The sequence below is a fragment of the Dendrobium catenatum genome, unplaced genomic scaffold (genome assembly GCF_001605985.2).
Source record: "Dendrobium catenatum unplaced genomic scaffold, ASM160598v2 fragScaff_scaffold_1617, whole genome shotgun sequence".
Taxonomy (NCBI): domain Eukaryota; kingdom Viridiplantae; phylum Streptophyta; class Magnoliopsida; order Asparagales; family Orchidaceae; genus Dendrobium; species Dendrobium catenatum.
The window spans coordinates 1951806-1971535 of record NW_021320079.1 but is presented as its reverse complement, the minus strand read 5'-3'; the positions used below and the strand labels follow the sequence as shown (position 1 = coordinate 1971535).

Sequence of the window (19730 nt, the reverse complement as noted above, 5' to 3'; positions counted from 1 at the left end):
TTCAAGTCTTTGTCAGAGTTAGTTGAGCAGTTAGAGGATCTAAAGTCTCATATCTCTTGACCTTTCTCCTTCTTTTCTTGTATTCTATAGTATCTGTACTCATGTAATTCTTTGAGTCTTCATGTGCTTATATCTCATGATGATTATTATATACATACATGGAGGATTTTTTTTTTGAAATTTTTTCTCCTTTTTTTGTTTTAGTTCTCTAAGTTGTACTGAGCTGTGTGCTGGAATTGTACTCCGAGCTTGAGTTTTAGACTTGTGTTGTTGGTATCATTGGGGATTTTAAATATTTATTTAGAGATCTCGGCACGCGGCACGATGTTGACCCAAATAAATATTTAAATTACCCCCAGCCTTTGAGGATAGTTGTGAACAATATCGCTTCAGCCACTAGTTGAAATCAGTAGCCGTTAGCTTTAGCTCAAATTTCAAAAATTTTGGCTCCTTCTGTCTTATGCTTTGTGCGGCGGACTTGATGAAAGATTAATAGATTTTATTTTTAGTTGATAGTACCAAATGTGGATAGTATCTTAATTCTTAACCACTTGAGAAGACTTTTAATCTGAGTGATTTGAGTTTATCAGATTAGGAGAGCTAAAACTTGATAGTTCTTTGTCCTCTGATTGCTGAAATGGGGGTTCCACTACTACGGCCTTTCTTATGGCTTGTTGAATAGATGGAGCTGCCAACGATCCGGCCATATTTGGGCATGTTGGATCCGACTTTTTACACGCATTCAGGCTTCAGACTTGAGCTATGAGAAAAGTGCTTTCCAATACTGATTTTACCTTTTGAAAGATCACCTGCATATAGACAGCTCAAGGTTCGAATGGATGTAAAAGGTCGGATCCAACACGCCCAAATATGGCCGGATCGCTGGCATCTGTCTACTCAACAAGCCATAAGAAAGGCCGAAGTAGCAGAACCCCCACTTCGTCAACCCGTCAGTAGGGACTATAGGAAGCACGAAGACAAATTTGACTCGACAAGTTCAAGTGATTGTAGTCCACAAAAAATTCTCCCAAATGACTGGAGAATCAAAGTTTCAGTGGAAGAATGAGTCTCGAACGACTACCAAATGTTCGTAGACTCCAAAATCTGCAACCACAAAAGATGACTCCAAATCTACCAACTTTAGTAAAATCAGCATTGGAAAGCGCGTTTCTCATAGCTCAAGTCTGAAGCCTATATGGGTGTAAAAGGTCGGATCCAACACGCCCAAATATGGCAGGATCGCTGGCAGCTCCATCTACTCAACAAGCCATAAGAAAGGCCGGTACTGAAACCACCATCTCAACAATCAGAGGACAAAGAGCTATCAAGTTCTATCTCTCCTAATCTGATAAACTCAAATGACTCGGATTAAAAGTCTTCTCAAGTGGTTAAGAATTAAGATACTATCCACATTTGGTACTATCAACTAAAAAAAACTATAAATCTTTCATCAAGTCTGCCGCACAAAGCATAGGATAGAAGGAGCCAAAAATTTTTAAATTTGAGCTAAAGCTAACGGCTACTGAATTCAACTAGTGGCTGAAGCGACATTTTTCACAACTATTCTCAAAGGCTGTGGGCATTTTAAATATTTATTTGGGTCGACATTGCGCCGCGTGCCATGATCTCTAAATAAATATTTAAAATCCCCAATGATACCAACAATACAAGTCAAAAACTCAAGCTCGGTGTACAATTCCAGCACACAGCTCAATACAACTCAGAGAACAAAAATAAAAAAGGAGAAAAAAATTCAAAAAAAAAATCTCTATGTATGTATATAATAATCATCATGAGATACAAGCACATGGAGACTCAAAGAATTACATGAGTACAGACACCATAGAGAACAAGAAAAGAAAGAGAAATGTCAAGAGATACGAGACTTTAGATCCTCTAACTGCCCAACTAACTCTGACAAAGACAGGAACTCTATCTCTGCACTGTGAAACTCCTCTGCCTGTACTAACACAGTCTCGGCATCCACCATCGCCTGGTGCAAAGTCTGGTGGCGTTGCTCCTCCCTCCTGGTGAGACGATCACGCTGGTTGCACCTCACCTCTACATCAGTCTTTTTGGACATCGCCTCCTTGATGTCCCTCTAGAGACCCCTCACGCGAGCTGTAATCTCTGCTATCTCAACACCAATCTTCAAAGAACTCTCGCGGTGTCGCCTCAGTGCCTTTGCACTCCTGTCGAACTGGTCATGGGCGACATCAGTTGCCGCTCGTCGTCTGTAAAGCCTCTGCTCTAGCTCTGGGAGTGTAGTACCGGGCCGCAGGGTAGCAGAAAGACCTCAATCGTCTGAAGAAAACCTCTGCCTCGCAACAAAGTGACTCCCAACCAACTAGCTCAGAACTATCCATCCCGAAACTGCCAAGAAAGCTGAGGGACTGGTTGGCACAGGTGGTGAACCTATTCTAGGACTTTGGAGACCCAGGATCAATGCTGCATATAAGATCCCATAAAATCTCTCTAGCATGGTGGCACCTGTTAACGCTCCTAGAATCTGGGAGTAAATGAACGTAATAGAAAATTTTTGAAATATAATCAGTCCCCTCAGGCACTGCACGAGGAATCACAAGCAATCAATATGATGTCAGATAATATTATAATACATCAAAATGAACAAACTTAAGACAAATGCGTATCTGTTGAGGGGCTTGCAGAGTCAATGGGATAGCCAGCAGGAACAGAAGAAGGGCTCGCAGCGTCAGTCTGGGAACACAGGAAAAAAAAAAAAAAGAAAACTCTGTAGGTACCAAGTCTAAAATCACTGACACGTATGGCGGTGTCTCAAGTAACTCTGAAAGTAAGCCTACGCCAACTCCTGAAGACTCCCTAGGACAGAAAGACCCGTATGGGTACACCGGAAAAGAGAAGTCGTCCGAAGGGTCCAGCGTACTGTAGCCGGTAAAGTCTGATCTCCTCGGTCTCTCTGAACTCTCGCCGGGATCCCCAAGTAAAGTGTGAACGTCTACAGACATCCGAAAAGATGAAGTACACTAGGAGCCGGCACATCTGCGCGAAGGCCTAGCAGTCTCAGCAAGAGGTGGCTCGGGTGCCACATCTGGAGCTCTCGCCGGAGTGGGAACTACGACCCCAACAGTAGTATGGGCCTCAGTATTTGTCCCTGTATCAAGAGCAAATTAAGCAATAAATATTCAAGCAAATTAATAAATGACAAAGAAAAAGGGCGGGTGAAAGTGTACCTCTGTCAAAAGTAGCGTCTGAAAAGCCCTGACGAGATCACCGTCCTCTTGGAACCCGAGCCTCCATACCCGATGCTCGTATCTCTTAGCTCCGTGCTCTAGGGCAAGTCCAAGAGACATCCGGACCCAGGACAGTCGTGTGTAACAAACCCCGGTAGGACTGGACGGAGGGGCAAGGAGAAAACTAGAGTTTGTTCCGAGCCTCAACAAATGTAACCAGGTCAACGCTGCAACGTAGAGGCGGGTCTCCAACGGAGCAGTATCCATGCGATGTGTATCTACAACTCCAATGACAGCTGGACGTCCCTCATAAGCTGTGGCCTGGAAAAACCCAAACTGTCTGGCCACCCTATTGGGTTGATATCCCTCTCAAGTCACTATGCTGCCTGAACGGTGACACAATCAACCAGGGCGCATGCTGAGAAAGTACTCAGCAACGGCTAAGTTCTGTCTCCTCTGTAGTAAAGTGCGTCTAACATGTGATCAACCCCATCTACAACAACTGTCCCTCGCAAGTGGGGTGGCAAACTGATTGAATCTAGCTAGTAGACCAAGGAAAATCCATCAGCAACCAGGTAAGGAGCAAAGAAGAAAAGTCGGATCCTCCGACTCCAGGGTAGATGACGCCTGAGACAACGGGAGAACAGTGGGGTACCCTCTCTCTGAAAAGTAAGCAGGAAACTCCAGAACAAAAAAGGCGCCCTGAACGTGCAAGTGAATCCATCCGTACAAATATTGTCACGGTAAGGTCAAGTCCCACAGCTCGAGTGAAGTAGCCTCAGAAGCAGTGCGTAGAGATCTATAAATCCTGGCAAGTACTGTTGGTGCCAAAGAAAGACGCTGCCCCTGAGATAACTGACTAGCGGCTAAGAGAGCACTATAACGAACGAACCCTGCTCTAAGCGGGAGTACAAATGTACAGAGTCATGTGGCCAAAAACCCTGCTAACACCAAGTCCTCACTGACCCCCGGTAGTGCTAGAGAAAGGTAACTGGCAGCAGAAGAAGGCTCGGCGGTCTCCTCTGATAGTGGAGTGTCGCGCTGCAAGCCGAAGCCGAACGAATCGTAAAGTGACGCTCCCGCTACAGTCAAGTAGCTGTGCTGAAGGATACTGCGGATCCAGACATCCACAGGCATGCCGACCCGAGCACGTGCTGACAACCCTGACGGTAGTGCTCAAGAAGTACTGGGTAAACATCTGGCAACATAAGTCTGCCCCTCCTATCTCCATCTATTGAGGGAACCCGGCAAAACAACTGCTCGTCCGGAGGGACACTCCTCAAAAGGGTGCCCGAAGACTGGTAGCCCGGAAATCGTCTGTAAATCTGAAAGTGTGAGTGTGAGTTCCTCTGCTCCAATCCAACAAGTGTCACGGCTAGCATCCCAAAACTCAATCAAACCTCGGGCCCAAGAGGTGGGTAAGCGCCCATAGTCGAACAAAGAGGCATAGACAGCCTCATAAATCCTTGCCTTCTGAAGTATGCCTCGGTTAGCTTGAAAAATGTATCGGGCCCAACAAACATAGCTGCTGGCTGGGCTCTGAATGCGTCCAACTGTGGAGTCTCATGGCCACTCCAAAGGCTCCGACTGTAGCTAACGGTGGCTAAGTAAACTCGACTGTCCCACTGGCTCAAGTGTGTCTCCAGCAGGTGCGAGAATGTCACAAGTACCCCTATATTTAAAACCACACAAGAAAGAACCCCAATTAGTGAATAAAGCATTACGCACCTTAGCGCCACATGTCACTTGAAGGATCAAACGACCTCTAATTGCCAAACGGATGGTGTCATTGCAATCAGAACATCGAATTCTGCTAGGTCAAGGCCCCTCGCAATTGAATCGGGCGAGATCGGTCAAAAAGGACTACTGACGCCCGAAATTAAAGTTCAAGGCTGCTCAAACGACGCCCGATCATAAAACGGACTACGCCGTTGTGTTCAGAGCACTAAAAATATCCTAAATGCATAACTAATTTATTCAATTGGGGTGGTGCACGCAAATCGAGGCGGTCCCCATGTAAAAATTACCCTCGGTGTGCTCAAATGACGATCGATTGTGAAATGGACAGAATCGTTGTGTCCAAAACATCGACAATACCCTAAATGCACTATCAATTTATTCAATTGCAGTGGTGCACGCATATCGAGGTAGTCCCATGTAAAAATTATCCTCGACATTGCTCAAACGATGTCCGATCATAAAACAGACTGCGTCATTGTGTTCGGAACACCGAAAATATCCTCAATGCACTATCAATTTGTCTAATTTTGATGTTCGGCAAAATCGACACGTAAAACGAGATAGCAAATGCGCAAAATGAGAATGCACGCAAAATGAGGAATTACTCAAATCGAGGCAGCTTTTGATTTGATTATTATTGTTTCGTCATTCTAATTTAATGTGTTAATAACTTAACATTTATATAGTTGGTAATACAAATATCAGTAAAAAAATGCATGAGCTGAATAGGGAAAGTCGAATTAAATGTCATTACCATTTTAAGGCCGTTCGAAACAGAAATTTAAAGTAAAAAAAAAAAGAAAACTCAATTAATTTCATGCAAACCTCTACTTAATGGCTCTGCTGTTTTGCTTTGAATCCCGCAATTCTCGTGTTGACTCGTCAATCTGTCTCTTCGAGCGTAGCTGGCTTTCCTCGTTAAATGAAGTAAATACGAATAGAAACGGGTATTGTTACTACTGGGGGCTTGCACGCAAAATTCCCTGGTTTTTCCAACCTTCGCGTCTGCTCAAAAAGCCCCCCGCTTCAAGCAAAACTTCTCCACAGTCCTCTCCTTCTCCAACTTCAGAAATCCTCACAGCTCCCCACTCCCGTCCAACTCCACTCAACAGCCGTTGAAGACCCGTCCACTAGACCGATCTGAGCTCAGTCTTTCACAAAAGCCAACCGCCTTCCGATCCCTCAACCAGCTGCATGTGAAGCTCTCTGCTTTAATCCACTTCCCTTAGTAAATCAGACCTCAAGAGGCCTCTTTAAAGCAGAAGCATAGGTGAAAAGAATCTTGGCCTTTTGCCCTTTTTTTCCATGTGAAAAGCTGCCGAACAGCAGCAGTTTTGCCCCCTATCAGCCCACGTTTTTCACCTGCATTGATTCTTTACAGTCAAGGACAGCAATACCACTAACCAGCAACAATTTTCCTTTTGTCGTTTTTCTCAACATCTTTATTCCTTAGTTAACTTTCTTCCACATCAAATCCAAAAAAAAAAGCAAACAGCAGATGATCTTCTCCACGTGAAAGTCATGTAGTCTACTTGATTTCATCATTGCATTTAATTGGAGTTTATTCCAACAAATCCCTAAAAGGCCATATAAAACTTCTCTTTAGGCAGCCATCTAATAAATATAATCAGCCAACAAATCCACCCGTGCTGGCCGAATCCCTCTTCCCATCAGAACCTGTACTTGATTCCCTCATTGTGTTCTCAAAGCAACCCAAAAACGCCTCAAACAATCCGCATAGACCTGTTGCAGCCTTATGGCCCACGAACCTGCAGCTAAACAGAAGCCCAGTCCCTGCATTCCAAACCAAATAAGCCCATTATACCTCTCCCTCCACTACAAGCTTGCAACCCATTAAGTATTAAATCCCACATTGCTTCTTCTGTAAACTCAAAGCAGCAAGCATTCTCTTAGATTAAAGCCCAACAGCCAACTCAAAAGATTTTGTAATCCCCTACTTGTAGTCCATTCCCTCTTCTTCCTATAAACTTAGCCCAAGATCAATCCAAAACAGTCCACCTGCACCTCATTCCTTCACTTCCTAAAACCCATTATCCTACACTTTACTACAAACATTCAACCTACAATCTACCAAAATTAACCCACATAAACCCAAATCCAGTGCAAACCTGCAGCCCATTCCCTACACCTCCACATTTCATTACAGCTCAAAGCCCATAATACTCTGTTAACACTCAAAACAGCCCGTATCACAGCTCATTCAATCTGAACCAAAGACTCTACCTTCCAGTGAGCATTTCCTCTGTTTGAAACCTGCTTCAAAACCTTCCAACAATGAAGCCTTTTTAGTCTTTATCTTAATTTCTTTTCTGTGGTTTGCTTTATTATTGATTTTAATGATAATTATTATTGTTCTCTAATGCATTTGTTGTTATTAGTAATTATAGTAGTTGATGTTATTAGATACATATATTCATGGATATGTACATACTAAAAAAGAAAACAAAAGAAGAAGAAAAGAAAGAGAGGAAAAAGAAATTTTCCAAAAAAAAGAGAGAAAGCAAAAAAAAAGCAGAAAAGCAAAAAAAAAGAAAAGAAAAGAAAAAGAAAGAAAAAGAGAAAAAAAAAGAGATTTCAAAAAAAAAAAAAAGATTCTTTTCTCGTGGCTTGCAACGGGCCGGCAAACCCCCTAGGCGCTCACGTAGCGTTGTAGGGAGGAAAACTGGCGCGGCGCTTGCGGCGATTTAAGAATCCCACTTCAATGCTAGCAACGAGCCAGTAAACCCCCTAGGCGCTCAAGTAGCGTTGTAGGGCGGGAAACCAGTGCGGCGCTTGCGGCGAAGGGGATAAAAAAATGTGTTTTCTTTATTTTTATATAAATAACCCCAAACGCTCGCGTAGTGCAGAGGGAGAAAAACTGTGCTTATTTCTAACATGTGTTTTCTTCTTATAATAATATAAAAAAACACCCTTAAACGCTCACGTAGCGGACGGGGATAAAAAATAATATATGCGACCGCAGTATCATTTTTAACACCTACCTGAAGCGCTCACGTAGCATCGAGGGGAAGGTTGCCTCTTGATTTTTCCCCTAAACGAGGGAGACGCCGAGAGACTGCCGAAATTTTTAGCAAATTGGAGACTTGGACATGAATAAAATTTGGACTACATGGGACTTATTTGATATCAAATGATCAATAATTTAAACTTAAACTTGAATAAAATGAACTAAATGCGAGGACTCAAATTTGATTTGGACTTGAACATGTTTGAACTCAAGCAAAGACTTGAGTTGGACTACAGGAGACTTGAATGAATGGAAGAGACTCATCTAAAGCCTGAACTATGTTTGAACTTGAACTTGTGCACCTTTGAACCAGACTGAACTTGAATAAAGATTCAAATTGAAATCAAATGTAAGCCTAAACAAATGATGAGCAACAAATGACTTAAATCAAATGGACTAGGTGTTGTGGATATGAGCTCAAATTAGACTCATACATGAACTTTACAAGACAACTAAAGAATTGTATGGAATACATAAGCTTTGAACTTGTTACATACAAAGAGTAATAAATTGAAGTACTTGAACATTGAAGGCACAACATTGAATGTAATTCAATGCTTAAAATGAAACTTGTAAATTGGCAAGATGATAAAGTTAACCAAGCAAACAAAGATCATGAAGAGAACACGATGATATGCTTGTAATTAACAACATAAGACTTCTAATGGAACATTGAGAAGTGATCACATCGATGAAAGTGCACATTCTAATTAGCAAATGATATCAAATTCATCATATACGATCAACCTAAAGGGGTATATAACATAAGTGCATGCTATTCATCTTAATCATGGATGGCATATTCACGAAGAACATATGAAGAATATGAAACGAAGACCTCCCTCTAATCAATGATAACTAGTTCGTAGACAAATGCAGTAGTTATCAACAAATGTTAAAGGGTATGAAGAGCCTATTGAAATTGCTTGCAAGCAATGATGCAAGGCATGCAATATGTATTAAAGGGTACCATTGCCAGTTGAAATGCAAGCAATAGTCAATGATTTTTAACAAGTATATGTGATACAATTGTAAGAAGATGCACAAGAATGTCTCAACAAACTCAAGAAATTATATGGCAATAATAGAAGTATCCTTATCAATCTTGTGAGAAAACAAGATGATCATTGCAAGCAATAAAGTCTCTTGCCAACACACTTAATGTAGCATGCAATGATTACAGAAAATACCTCTAAAGTCAATAGCAAACAATGATAGACAAATACTTTGCAACATTGCCTTGTGAATAACAAAGCTAAAGTTGATACAGTCGACACAACAATCATGTAAGGAGATGTAGTAATCTTTTCTACATCAACCTAAGAGCACTAACGAAGAGATATAAACAGTACAAGGTGATACAACTTGTCCACGAATGATTATAGAAGGCATGTCTACAAGCAAGTACATGAAGAATGGTGGAAGAGACAGCATGTTCGTAGCACGCACCTACCAATTGTTGTGGCAAAGATACTAACACTTCTATGGTTGATAATTGTCCAAAATCAATCAAATACATCGGCCTTCTATAAGCAAGGATAGATGATGTATAGTGAAAAACAAATATCTCAAGGGTTGTAGAATATTCATCATACATACTATATGTTATTTGCAGGCAGAAGAAAATGAGATACGGCAAGTGCAAATACATGCAATTGTCTACAAACGAAAGCAGGAGACTCGTTAGTGTACTACAAATACGAGTAGTGCACGACAATTTACCTGTACAAAGCAGCGAACAACTCTATTCAGAAGCTGCTGCGCCACGCCACCGGATCTGCAACACTTATACAAGCAGACAAAAGGCGTCTACGATTTACAACGCCACGCCACCGGATCCGCAACGCTCTTGCAAGCGGACAGAAGGCATCTGCAAATACTTTCAAATCACCCCCGCACGTCCACTATAGTTTGTATACACATAGGTACACTAAAAGGGATAAAAGAAATCATGAAACCCGTATGGGTCTCGGCGAGCGTGTTATTAGTACACACTTGACGTCTAGGAATGCTGCGCGGGTTATTAAATCTGAACCCGATCCTTTTAAGCAAGTAGGAGTCGACAATGTTCAATAAATAATTACAAAATGCCCCCAAACACCCGCATGGGCCCCGGCGAGCGTGTTATTGGTACACACGTGACGTCTAGGGATGTTGCGCGGGTCAATAAGTGAATTCAAGTTCGAACCCGATCCTCCTATAAAGAACAATAGGAGCCGACAAAGTTCGAACCAACAAACAAATATGTGGCCATGGCGACCAGAATATTTGTTTTAATGCATTCATATTAGACCTTCAAAGCCTAAAATCAAGAGAATTCACTCTCAAAGGCATAAAGCCTACGAAACTGATCCTCTGTCGACAGCCAGACAGAGTCAACAAGGTTCAAGCTTTAAATGGAAATAACCCTTAACACCCCGATGATGGTCGTGTTAAATGTAAATCTCAACCGGAGGGGTCAATCCCAAATATTTTCAAATGCCTCCCAAAAGTACATCCAAAATTCACAAAAATCCAAAAAAAAAAAGAAAATATTTAAAATTGAAAAATCCAACTATCAAATAACTTAAAATATATCCACCCTCCGTAACAATTTGCCGGGGTGGACAAATTAAAATTTACTTCAGCTAACAAAGAGTCAAATGCCTAGTCGAAAATATTACTAGGATCCATTCTCAAATAATCTCCTGCTAGTAAGGACGTGGTACGTGTCCTCAAACCGGCATTTTTGCCGCCAAATGGCACCGCAGGATAAACGGTTATGACCCGAGGCCCTCTGAACCAAGTGGTTTTGCCGCCAAATGGTACCACGAAATACCGGTTATGGCCAGAGCCAATACGCCTCTTATTGGCATCAAATCATTGAGATATCAATCAATAGGATATGATCGATAGGGCACAAAGCCCTCTGTTAGCTAAGGTCGATTCAAATTTGTCCCCTTAGACAAACACTCACCCCAGGTCTGCAAGGTACCCTCGGACGAAGCAACCCATGGCTGCTGACAAGGATCCTTCTGTCAGGTTGGGTCGACTACCTCCTCTGACTAAGTAGACCAGGGACCACGATGGCCCGGGATGACGGAAACTTGGGATCTTGATCGGGTACATCATTCATTCCCTCACCATCCGCTTTAAGTGCAAGATGGTGCAATTTCTATTTTAAATATAAAATCTTTAACTCCCAAATCCCAAACTCATTGCTGCTTCTATATGCCAGATAACACGTATTATCTACGTATCTGATTGACGGCTAGCCTTAATCGAAAGTTCTCTCTCGTTATCAGGAGGGGTAATTAACTATAGGGGCTTGCGCCTATAGGAAACCAGAACTCAGATCATAAAGTCCTCGTAAAATGAGAGCGAAATCTCTGCGTAGTGTCTTATCTACAAATCCATCTGCCTTCCAAAATTTACCACGGAACTTAGTTCGTTAAAACTGCCCTCGCCGTATAAAAAGAAAAGCGAGCGGAGGCCGGGGCCGAATTTTCGGAGCCCACAATCTCATATCCCATAAAACAATAAAAGGAACTTAAAAACTTGCAAATTAATTCTAACTTTACAATAAAAATTACTAGCTATTTAATAACGAAGTCTAATGACTGCATGAATATATAGAATCTATATATTTTTCATATAATAAAAAATTATTTATTAGAAAAATTAGAAAATAAGCAAATAGAGCCAAATTAAAAAAAAAATAAACAAATAGAGCCAGATAAAAACTTGGTAACACCGTAGTCACATCCAAATGATATTTGAAAAGCAAGATAATGTCTAAAAACGGGTCAAGCAGAAAACTGTGTTGTTTGAAAAGATTTAGTTAAAAATTTTTATTTCTTGTTTCAGCAACATTGACATGCACAAACGGTTGACTAGCGCACGAGGCAGAACTTCAGTTTTGGCTTTGGCTTTGAAGGGAACATCTTCAGGTTTGAAGATGAATTCAAAAGTTACAGCATGATAGAACTTCAGCTAAATAGGACACTGACTTCAAAAGGAACGACAAGGCTTCGGCTTTGAAGATGGCTTTCAGTTCGACTTCGATGGAATGACCTCAAAAGGCAAGACACAGTTTGGCTTCACACAACCATCTACTATTGTCTTCAGCTTTGAAGATAAATAGGTAGAGCTGGGAGAAGAAGAGGTGTGTCTGCGATTGTATCATAAGATAGCTAAGAGTCGCAGTCTTTATAACAAACACAACTATAGGTATTATTTCCCTTGCAAGTTTCAATTTTAAGGTTCACTATTTTGAGTTCTGTGTGTCCCTACGTCATCATAAATGTATCCCACCACATCCGATAAGTGTTGGAGCCTAATTTCACATAGTTAAAACTATGACACAATTTTGAAAATGTCGGATAGTTGTCAGGGCCTATCAGAGACAAAAGCCATTTGAAAGTGTTTGTCCGTCTTAGTCAGTAACTCAAGCACCATACCTTCTCAACAATTCTCAGCAACTCCTCTTCACCACTACTACAAATCTCACAGAACTAGGTGCCATAGGAAGAGAGAATAGATGAAGCATAGTTTCAAGCATAGAAAGCCCTCTAACTTGTATTATAGAATTTTTAAAATCTTTTTGGATAATATCCACGTTGACTTGAACACCACTAATCAAAAACAAATCTAGTATCTGAGAAGGGATGGCGATTTTTCTTAAGGATAGGATATTCAACTTGACCAAACTCAAAAGTGTTTCCAATTATTTGATTAGACGTGATTGTTATTCAACTTGATAATTTAAAAATTATAAGTTCTGGTAAATCCAAAAGCATTTTGAATCAACCAATCAGATGCCTAATAATGAAGTCAAGTTTAATATCTCATGAATATATAAAATTGTTTTATATTATTTTTAAATATTATGTGTAAAATCTATAAAATAAGATATAATATTAATATTAATACAAGAGTAAATGATCTTAAGAATAAAATATCTAAAATCAAAATTAGTGATAAATGTCCAAGTAATTACTTTATTGTGCTTTATTATAGACTACCATGTAATTTTTAAAACATGAAGATATTATTTATATGTTGATGAGAATTTTTTAAACTAAAAATGATTATTATCTAATTCATAAGTTATATTATCAAGTACCGGTCATCTAGTGGGCATCCACTATCCGCCAAAATTTGGGTAGAGAATTATTTTTAACCATATGAAGCAATTCAATTATGGATATGTTATTCTATTGTTAATCGGCAATCGGATATGAATTCAAATAGGGCATATCAGGCCGGTTACACTACCTATTGACATCTTAATATTTGAGTGATGACAATTATTATGAAAGGTTGTAAAATAAAATTAATTATTATAAAAACTTCAATTTTGTTTATGTTATTGTAATGAATAACTCCAGATTGGAGTACTCTATAGAATGGAAAACACATCAAATGGTACTCCAAAAGTGAAGTTCAAACATAAGAAAAAGCTTCCAACCCAATTTCAGAAGCAGTTTTTTTTTTTTATCTTGTATACTTCACTCCAAATTTATCCAACTATTTACATTCCTCAAAGACAAATCAAATCTTTTTTGGATGTTTTCTGAAACAATAGAAATTTAAATCTTAGCTCATAGTTTTAGAGAACATAGTCTGATTGTGTAAATATATGATGCTTAGCTGGCAAGAAACACTAAGCAGACCAAGATTAAAACAAGGAAGCTAAGGAAAAAAAGTTCATTAAGCTAAACTTTGTTTATCATCAACATATGTGATTACAGATCATCTTGTAATACTTACCCAAATGTTAAGAAGCAGTTACACAAAATCTAGATTTTAATATCCAAACTGACATGGATGAAGACAACTTACCTAATTTGACTCAAATTGACTTGACTAGAATTTAGCTAGATGGCAAAAACTAATTTTATTCAATGTAGATTGACTCTACCTTGAACGGGAAAAATCATGTTCAGCTAGTTTTTAAAATTTTGGAAAAAAGGTAGGTAAACTTATGGTTAACGAAGTAATCTAGCTTGCCTATAGCTGCACACATTTAGGGGTAAATCTCATTTGTTTATAAAAATACTTCCACAAAGGTAAAAGGGATTGTTATAAAATCAGACCTTTAACATGTGTAAACACCATAGCAGGCTTAACAACCACAAAGTTGCACAAGACCAGGTGCCACGGATCTTTTGAAGTAGAATCTCAATTAATGCCACACTTTAGTCAAGCACACACCAGTTAAGTTACAATAACGAGCAAGACATCTCAGACCACTTCGAATGAATACACGTAGGTACAGTTCAAAATGATAAAATTAAACAAACATTAAAAAAATGACAAGTCTTGATATATATATATATATATATAGAGGAGGAAAAAAGATTACAAAATAACTAGATGGAATTACCTCTCTTGAAGTTCATAATTGCGTTTCCTGACACCATTTTTTTTATTCATAGTTTCAGCAGCATGAGTTATAGGTTCTACCCCAGGCATCATGAGATGAGGGACAGCTCCCATTGTCATGAATCCACTGAAAATTGAGTTTTGCAAACAGGAATAACAAAGTGCAGCTTTCAGCACAAAGAAAACCAGTTGTAAGTTCGAACATACAGAGCATCATTATCGGAATGTGAAGAAAAATATAGAAACCGAGAACTTACTAGGGTGCTGGCAGGCTACCATACATTGGTGGCATGCACGATGAAATGCCAAAAGCTGGGGCCTGAAACATCATTGGATCAAATGGCATCATAGGAGGGGCACCATATATATTCGCATAAGGCCGAACATTTGTGAAAGAGGCCCCACGCCAATAGCCTTCTTGGTAGGGTGGAATGCCTCCAGAGGCCACAGCATTTCCTATAAATGAATAAAGAGCATTTCAAGCATTAAAAAGCTTGCATGGCATTTAATCCTAAATAAAAGGCTGGCAGTTATGTACCTGTCTTGGCATGAGGACACTCTCTAATCAAGTGATCTGGGGCCCCACACATATAACAGTTACGCTCATACTGAAATTTTTTAAAAAACAAGTAGATGAATTGCAAGAAATAAGGAGTAGAGAGAGAAATGAAAACATAAATTATCCAAAATACAGCAGCACATACAACCCATATAGTATGTCAACAAACTAGACGAGATATAAAAATAAAAAATTAAAAAATTAAAAAAAAAAACCAAAAAAAACAAACTAGACGAGAAATAATTAAAACATTTTGCATAAAAATCACTCAGGTCTTGGAGTTAAATATCACTTAGGTCCCTGAGTTAAACCCTCAATTTTGACCCCGATGATCTTCTCATACACAAATTGATCTCTAAGGTTAAATCTCAAGTAATTGCAAACATTCTTTCTTTGCAAATAGTGTTAAAATTTACATTATTTTAGTTGAGCGTATTGTAATTTTTTACTTAAATTTGAATTGTATAAAATCTTGCAATCAAAATAAAATCATTAATTGTACCAAATTGGTACCCAAAGATGTGGTGCAAGTTTTCATAAGGATCATTTAGCCTTACAAGTTTCTTAAGGTTGGCAGTTCAAGTTAAGTCTCATAAGCAAAGTTTGATAAAGCCGCAAGAGTGACAGATCTAAGCAAGCTCGTTAAACTAAGATCCACTGACGTTGGACATCATGGATCATAAAAAAAAAAATTAAGATCCAAGACAATTAATTATAAATTCATGTTCTTTAAATATAAACTTAAAAAAATTATAATTAGAACCTAAATGATAATTTATTCATCGAATAAATCTAAAAAAAATTAACAAGAAATTCGAACTATGCAAATCAAAAGAATTTGTAAGTTAATCACCACAATTATAAATCTAGTTGTGCCAAATTTGAACTAAGTCAAGAACACTAATAGCAAGATAATTCGAGTAAATTATATCAAAGAAAGAATCTATCAATGTAAGAAATCCAAGCGTCACACTAACATAAGGATATAGCATCCGCAAGAAGCAGATAGCCATACTTTTACCATGCTCGAAGGACCCAAGCATCCAACTTACACATATAAGATTAAAATTAAAAGAAAAAATTTTTACTCAATCAAAACATCTAATTGCATGCCTCGAAACATCTATTATTTATAAATACGTCATCCATAGGTGATGCATTTAGATTTTTGCATTATTTTTGTTTTGAACAATATTAGTTATATTTTCTAGTTTTTTGTTTTATTTTTAAGCTATCCAATGATGGTGGTAAATCAAATGATCATGGTAGGAAAAGGTTTGGGTTATGCTTACCTTGGGTTTGCTGGCGTTGGGGTCCACCTTGTCCTTTGGGCTGTTTGTTGGTTTCAAGAGGGCCTTGGCTGTTTTCGGTTTGAGCTTGGTTTGTTGAAATTCTAGTTGTGCCAGCTCATTATGATCATTTAGTGGTGAAGCTCATTATGAGCTGATGTTTAGTTATGAAATTTAAAGTAAGGGAGCAAGATTTGGTGAGTGGAACTTGTTCTTTCATATTCTATTTGAATTGGGGCTGCTGCAGTTTTTTCTCTGGATTTCTCTCCCACGGTTTGCTGCTGTCGTTGCCCCCTCGGTTCTCTGCCCCTTTATTGCCGTGACTTTCCCCTTTTCTCCCGTGAAATGTGTAGTTGCTGGACCCGATATTTGGCTCCTAGTTTCCTGTGCTGGAGACGTGGCTTTCCTTGTGAACTGCTGTGCCGTTTGGAATTTCTGTACAAAAATCTGATGGGTTCCATGGCCTTGTTCTGCTTGGAAATTGCTATAACTATTGGGATTTCAGCAAGGTGACTTTTGGCCTTTCATTTCTATTATTTTTATATGGGGATTTGAAGGATTTTTTTGCTGTTAAGTTTCCCCTCTATTGCCTATATATGAGATGCTTTGAGATGAAATAGTTGGTGAATATTGAGAGCAAATTGCTATAACCTGCGGGTTCTTCTTGGAAAAGCTTGCGAGCTTTGTTCCATCTTCTTTCTCCTTTAGGGAATACTTGCGAGTTCCTTCCCACCCTTCGTCTGGGCTTCTAACCTCTTTCTTCTCTACGCAAGTTCCACTCCACCTGTATCTTTCTTCTAGTTCCGTTGGTAAAGTTTGTTGGCTGTTTTGGTGAAGTTGTTGGCTGTTTTGGTGGCATTTGCTGGAGGAATTTGGTAGGACATTGGAACCCCTTTGCAGTGGTGGACCCTTGGTTTGCATATCTAAACATTATTTTAATATATATTTTCCTACAATCGGTGCATGTGAGGAGTCCTCTTGTAGGATGTTCTGAGGATAGTGTTTGTTTATTTTTAGTTTGTTTCTTTTGCTAACTTTTTTTTTGTTTTGGTTTGTTGGATGATCGCTTCTTTTCTAATCTGAATTTTAGTGGTTTATTTAGCCTATTTTGTTCTCCAAGTGGTGTCTTAAATTTCTAAAAAGTGAGTTTTGACTCTCTTTGTTCACACTTTGTGTTTTTGCTTCAAGTTGCATACATCAATAGGTTAGTAGATATGACTTAAAAGTTCAGCCAAATTGGATTTCAAATGAAAATCAAACTCAAATTTATCCAAAATTAGGAATTAAAACAATTGCATAGTAACTTTCCTGGGAGCAAAACAAAACCCGCTAGTATAGTGCATATTAGTGCCCATAGTAATGCTACTAGAATAGGCAACCAATCATAGGAATAGGTAAAAAGGTAAAATAGGATAACCACATGAATAAGCGGAACAGCGTAACTGCAACAATCCCCAAGCACTTCATATGCAAAAACAGGAACCCAAAGAGGAGTTATAGTCCCGCATCATGTTGCCCAGGTTGGAAAATTTTAAGTTCGACGAATTGAGCTATAAACAAGATAATTCTAGAATACAACACCGATAATGGACACAATCTCATCATTAAAAGTTCCAACAAGAACAAGTTGTATATAAGGGTGAATTGAATGTGGAATCACAATGAGAAGATAGAATGAGAGAAGAATCCAAAGAGGAATTGATAATATATTTATGAAATAAGAATAGATCAGACATTAAAATTTTGATTTAATACTACCATGAATTTATCACTGTGTAAACTCCAGACACATTAAAATTTTTATTTTTATCCAGTTCCAAAACAAAACAAAAGTTTAAAAAAAATTCTTTCTTGCATATAATTTTTAAAGATTCCAAATAGAAGCATTTAATATAAGCCTACCATGAATTTATCACTATGTTTAAACTCCACTTCAGAACGCTTATAATTTCACATCTAACCAATTTTTTACAAATATTCCCATAAGATTCATGCGATTCATGCAAATCCATGCAATAAAATGCTATAACACTAATATGCATCCTAAGGTACTAATAATGACCAATAATTAAATCTCAGAAAATGAAATGATAATATAATTGCTAACAAAAAAGCCACACAATCATTGATATATGCCTATATGAGTAAACAACCTTTTTAAGAAAAACTAACCCAAAGGATTTAAATGCGTTTTGATGAATATTATGCATCATTAAAATTGACCAGATGGATAGATTTTTTATTTTGGGTTTGTTTAAAGTTTTTTTCTTTCAAAATTGAATTCTTTAAAATATTGGTGCAAATAAAAATAAGGCACTTACTTATAAACTTATAAATCATAGTACAGCAAATAGTGGTGTCCACAACAATAGCCAGTTGAATAAGCAAAGGATCATAGGAGCAGGTAAATGATAGAATTGGATATCTGTTGAAGTAAGCTGAATAGAATAACTGCAGCAGCCCCTAGGAACTTCACAGAAAAAACAATAAATCTTTAGCAACAAAGTAAGAAACCAAAAAAAAGATGGATGGATGACACAGTTCGGCATGAACCATGCTTTTAAAGAAGCTGATTGGTACTCATCCCCTCTTCTACGCTTCTAGTTCTATTATAGCGATAAGGTTCTTCTGGCATTCCCATAGAACTCCTAACAACAAATTCTGCTCCATTGTTGGTGGCCTCATTTAAGCTACCAGTGATAAGACCCTCTAGGAGTGAAAATCTCAACAACAATGACTCTGATGGCTACCCCCAGTGTAATGGATACAATGATGATTGATCAAGCCACCCACAGGAGACTAAAAGGCCTTTTGATATGCAAGGTCATCTTGGCAAATTATGCGACCTTATTGGAAGTGTGATTTCATCGAATCGTAGCAAACTCGTGCAAAACACAACCATTTCCATCTAAGAAACCTACAACAAAAATTTTAGGGATCAAAATCATAAAAGCAAGGAAAGAGAGAAAAAATATATTAAAATAACTTAATTTGAGGCTCGCCTTAAGACCCGCTTCAAAGTGAGACGCATGCAAAACACATTGAGGCTTACACCTTACAGAAGGAGAGAGAGACATATGCCTCAATTATTTGAGGTGCATAATGATATGTGCCTTGAGGCATATACAATGAGGCGTACACCTCTATCTCATCATTTGCATGAAAGATTTCAAAGATGATGAAGATCTCTTAATTATTAATGATGTATCCTAGGATAATGAATGATTTGTGGAAGATGAAAGTAGTGTTTTAGCATCACAATTATGAGGAATATCTTAATGTTGGCTTTTTGATGTAGGAATGAATAAGAAAAACAAAAATTGAAAATAAAGTAACAGAAAATATAAGTATTAAATTTTATGTAACATAGAGATCATATGTCACAACTTAACCCAGTATGACCGACAGACAGGACAGGTCATATCGTGTTGAATGATGACAGACCAAACACAAAATCAAAATTTTGAGGACATTTCAATTTTTTTCTTTAAATTATGCATGTGATAACCGGTTCTTCCGGCCGGTTCAACCGAACC

The 19730-nt window shown here is 38.5% G+C and overlaps 1 protein-coding gene across 7 annotated transcripts in view; it reads right to left on the bottom strand.

Annotated features, from left to right (window-relative positions):
* LOC110111065 (E3 ubiquitin ligase PQT3-like) overlaps positions 1-19730 on the bottom strand; it is a 105362-nt gene that overhangs the window by 51199 nt on the left and 34433 nt on the right. For all 7 annotated transcript variants that reach the window (XR_003703132.1, XR_003703131.1, XR_003703134.1 and 4 more), the window contains exons 12-14: positions 14885-14954; positions 14604-14802; positions 14348-14473 (exon numbers count right to left, since the gene is read on the bottom strand). Coding sequence is in view for 3 of the 7 variants with exons in the window: in XM_028701029.1 (XP_028556862.1) it covers positions 14348-14473; positions 14604-14802; positions 14885-14954 (395 nt within the window). In the remaining 4 variants the exon portion in view is untranslated. The remainder of the gene's footprint in view (positions 1-14347; positions 14474-14603; positions 14803-14884; positions 14955-19730) is intronic.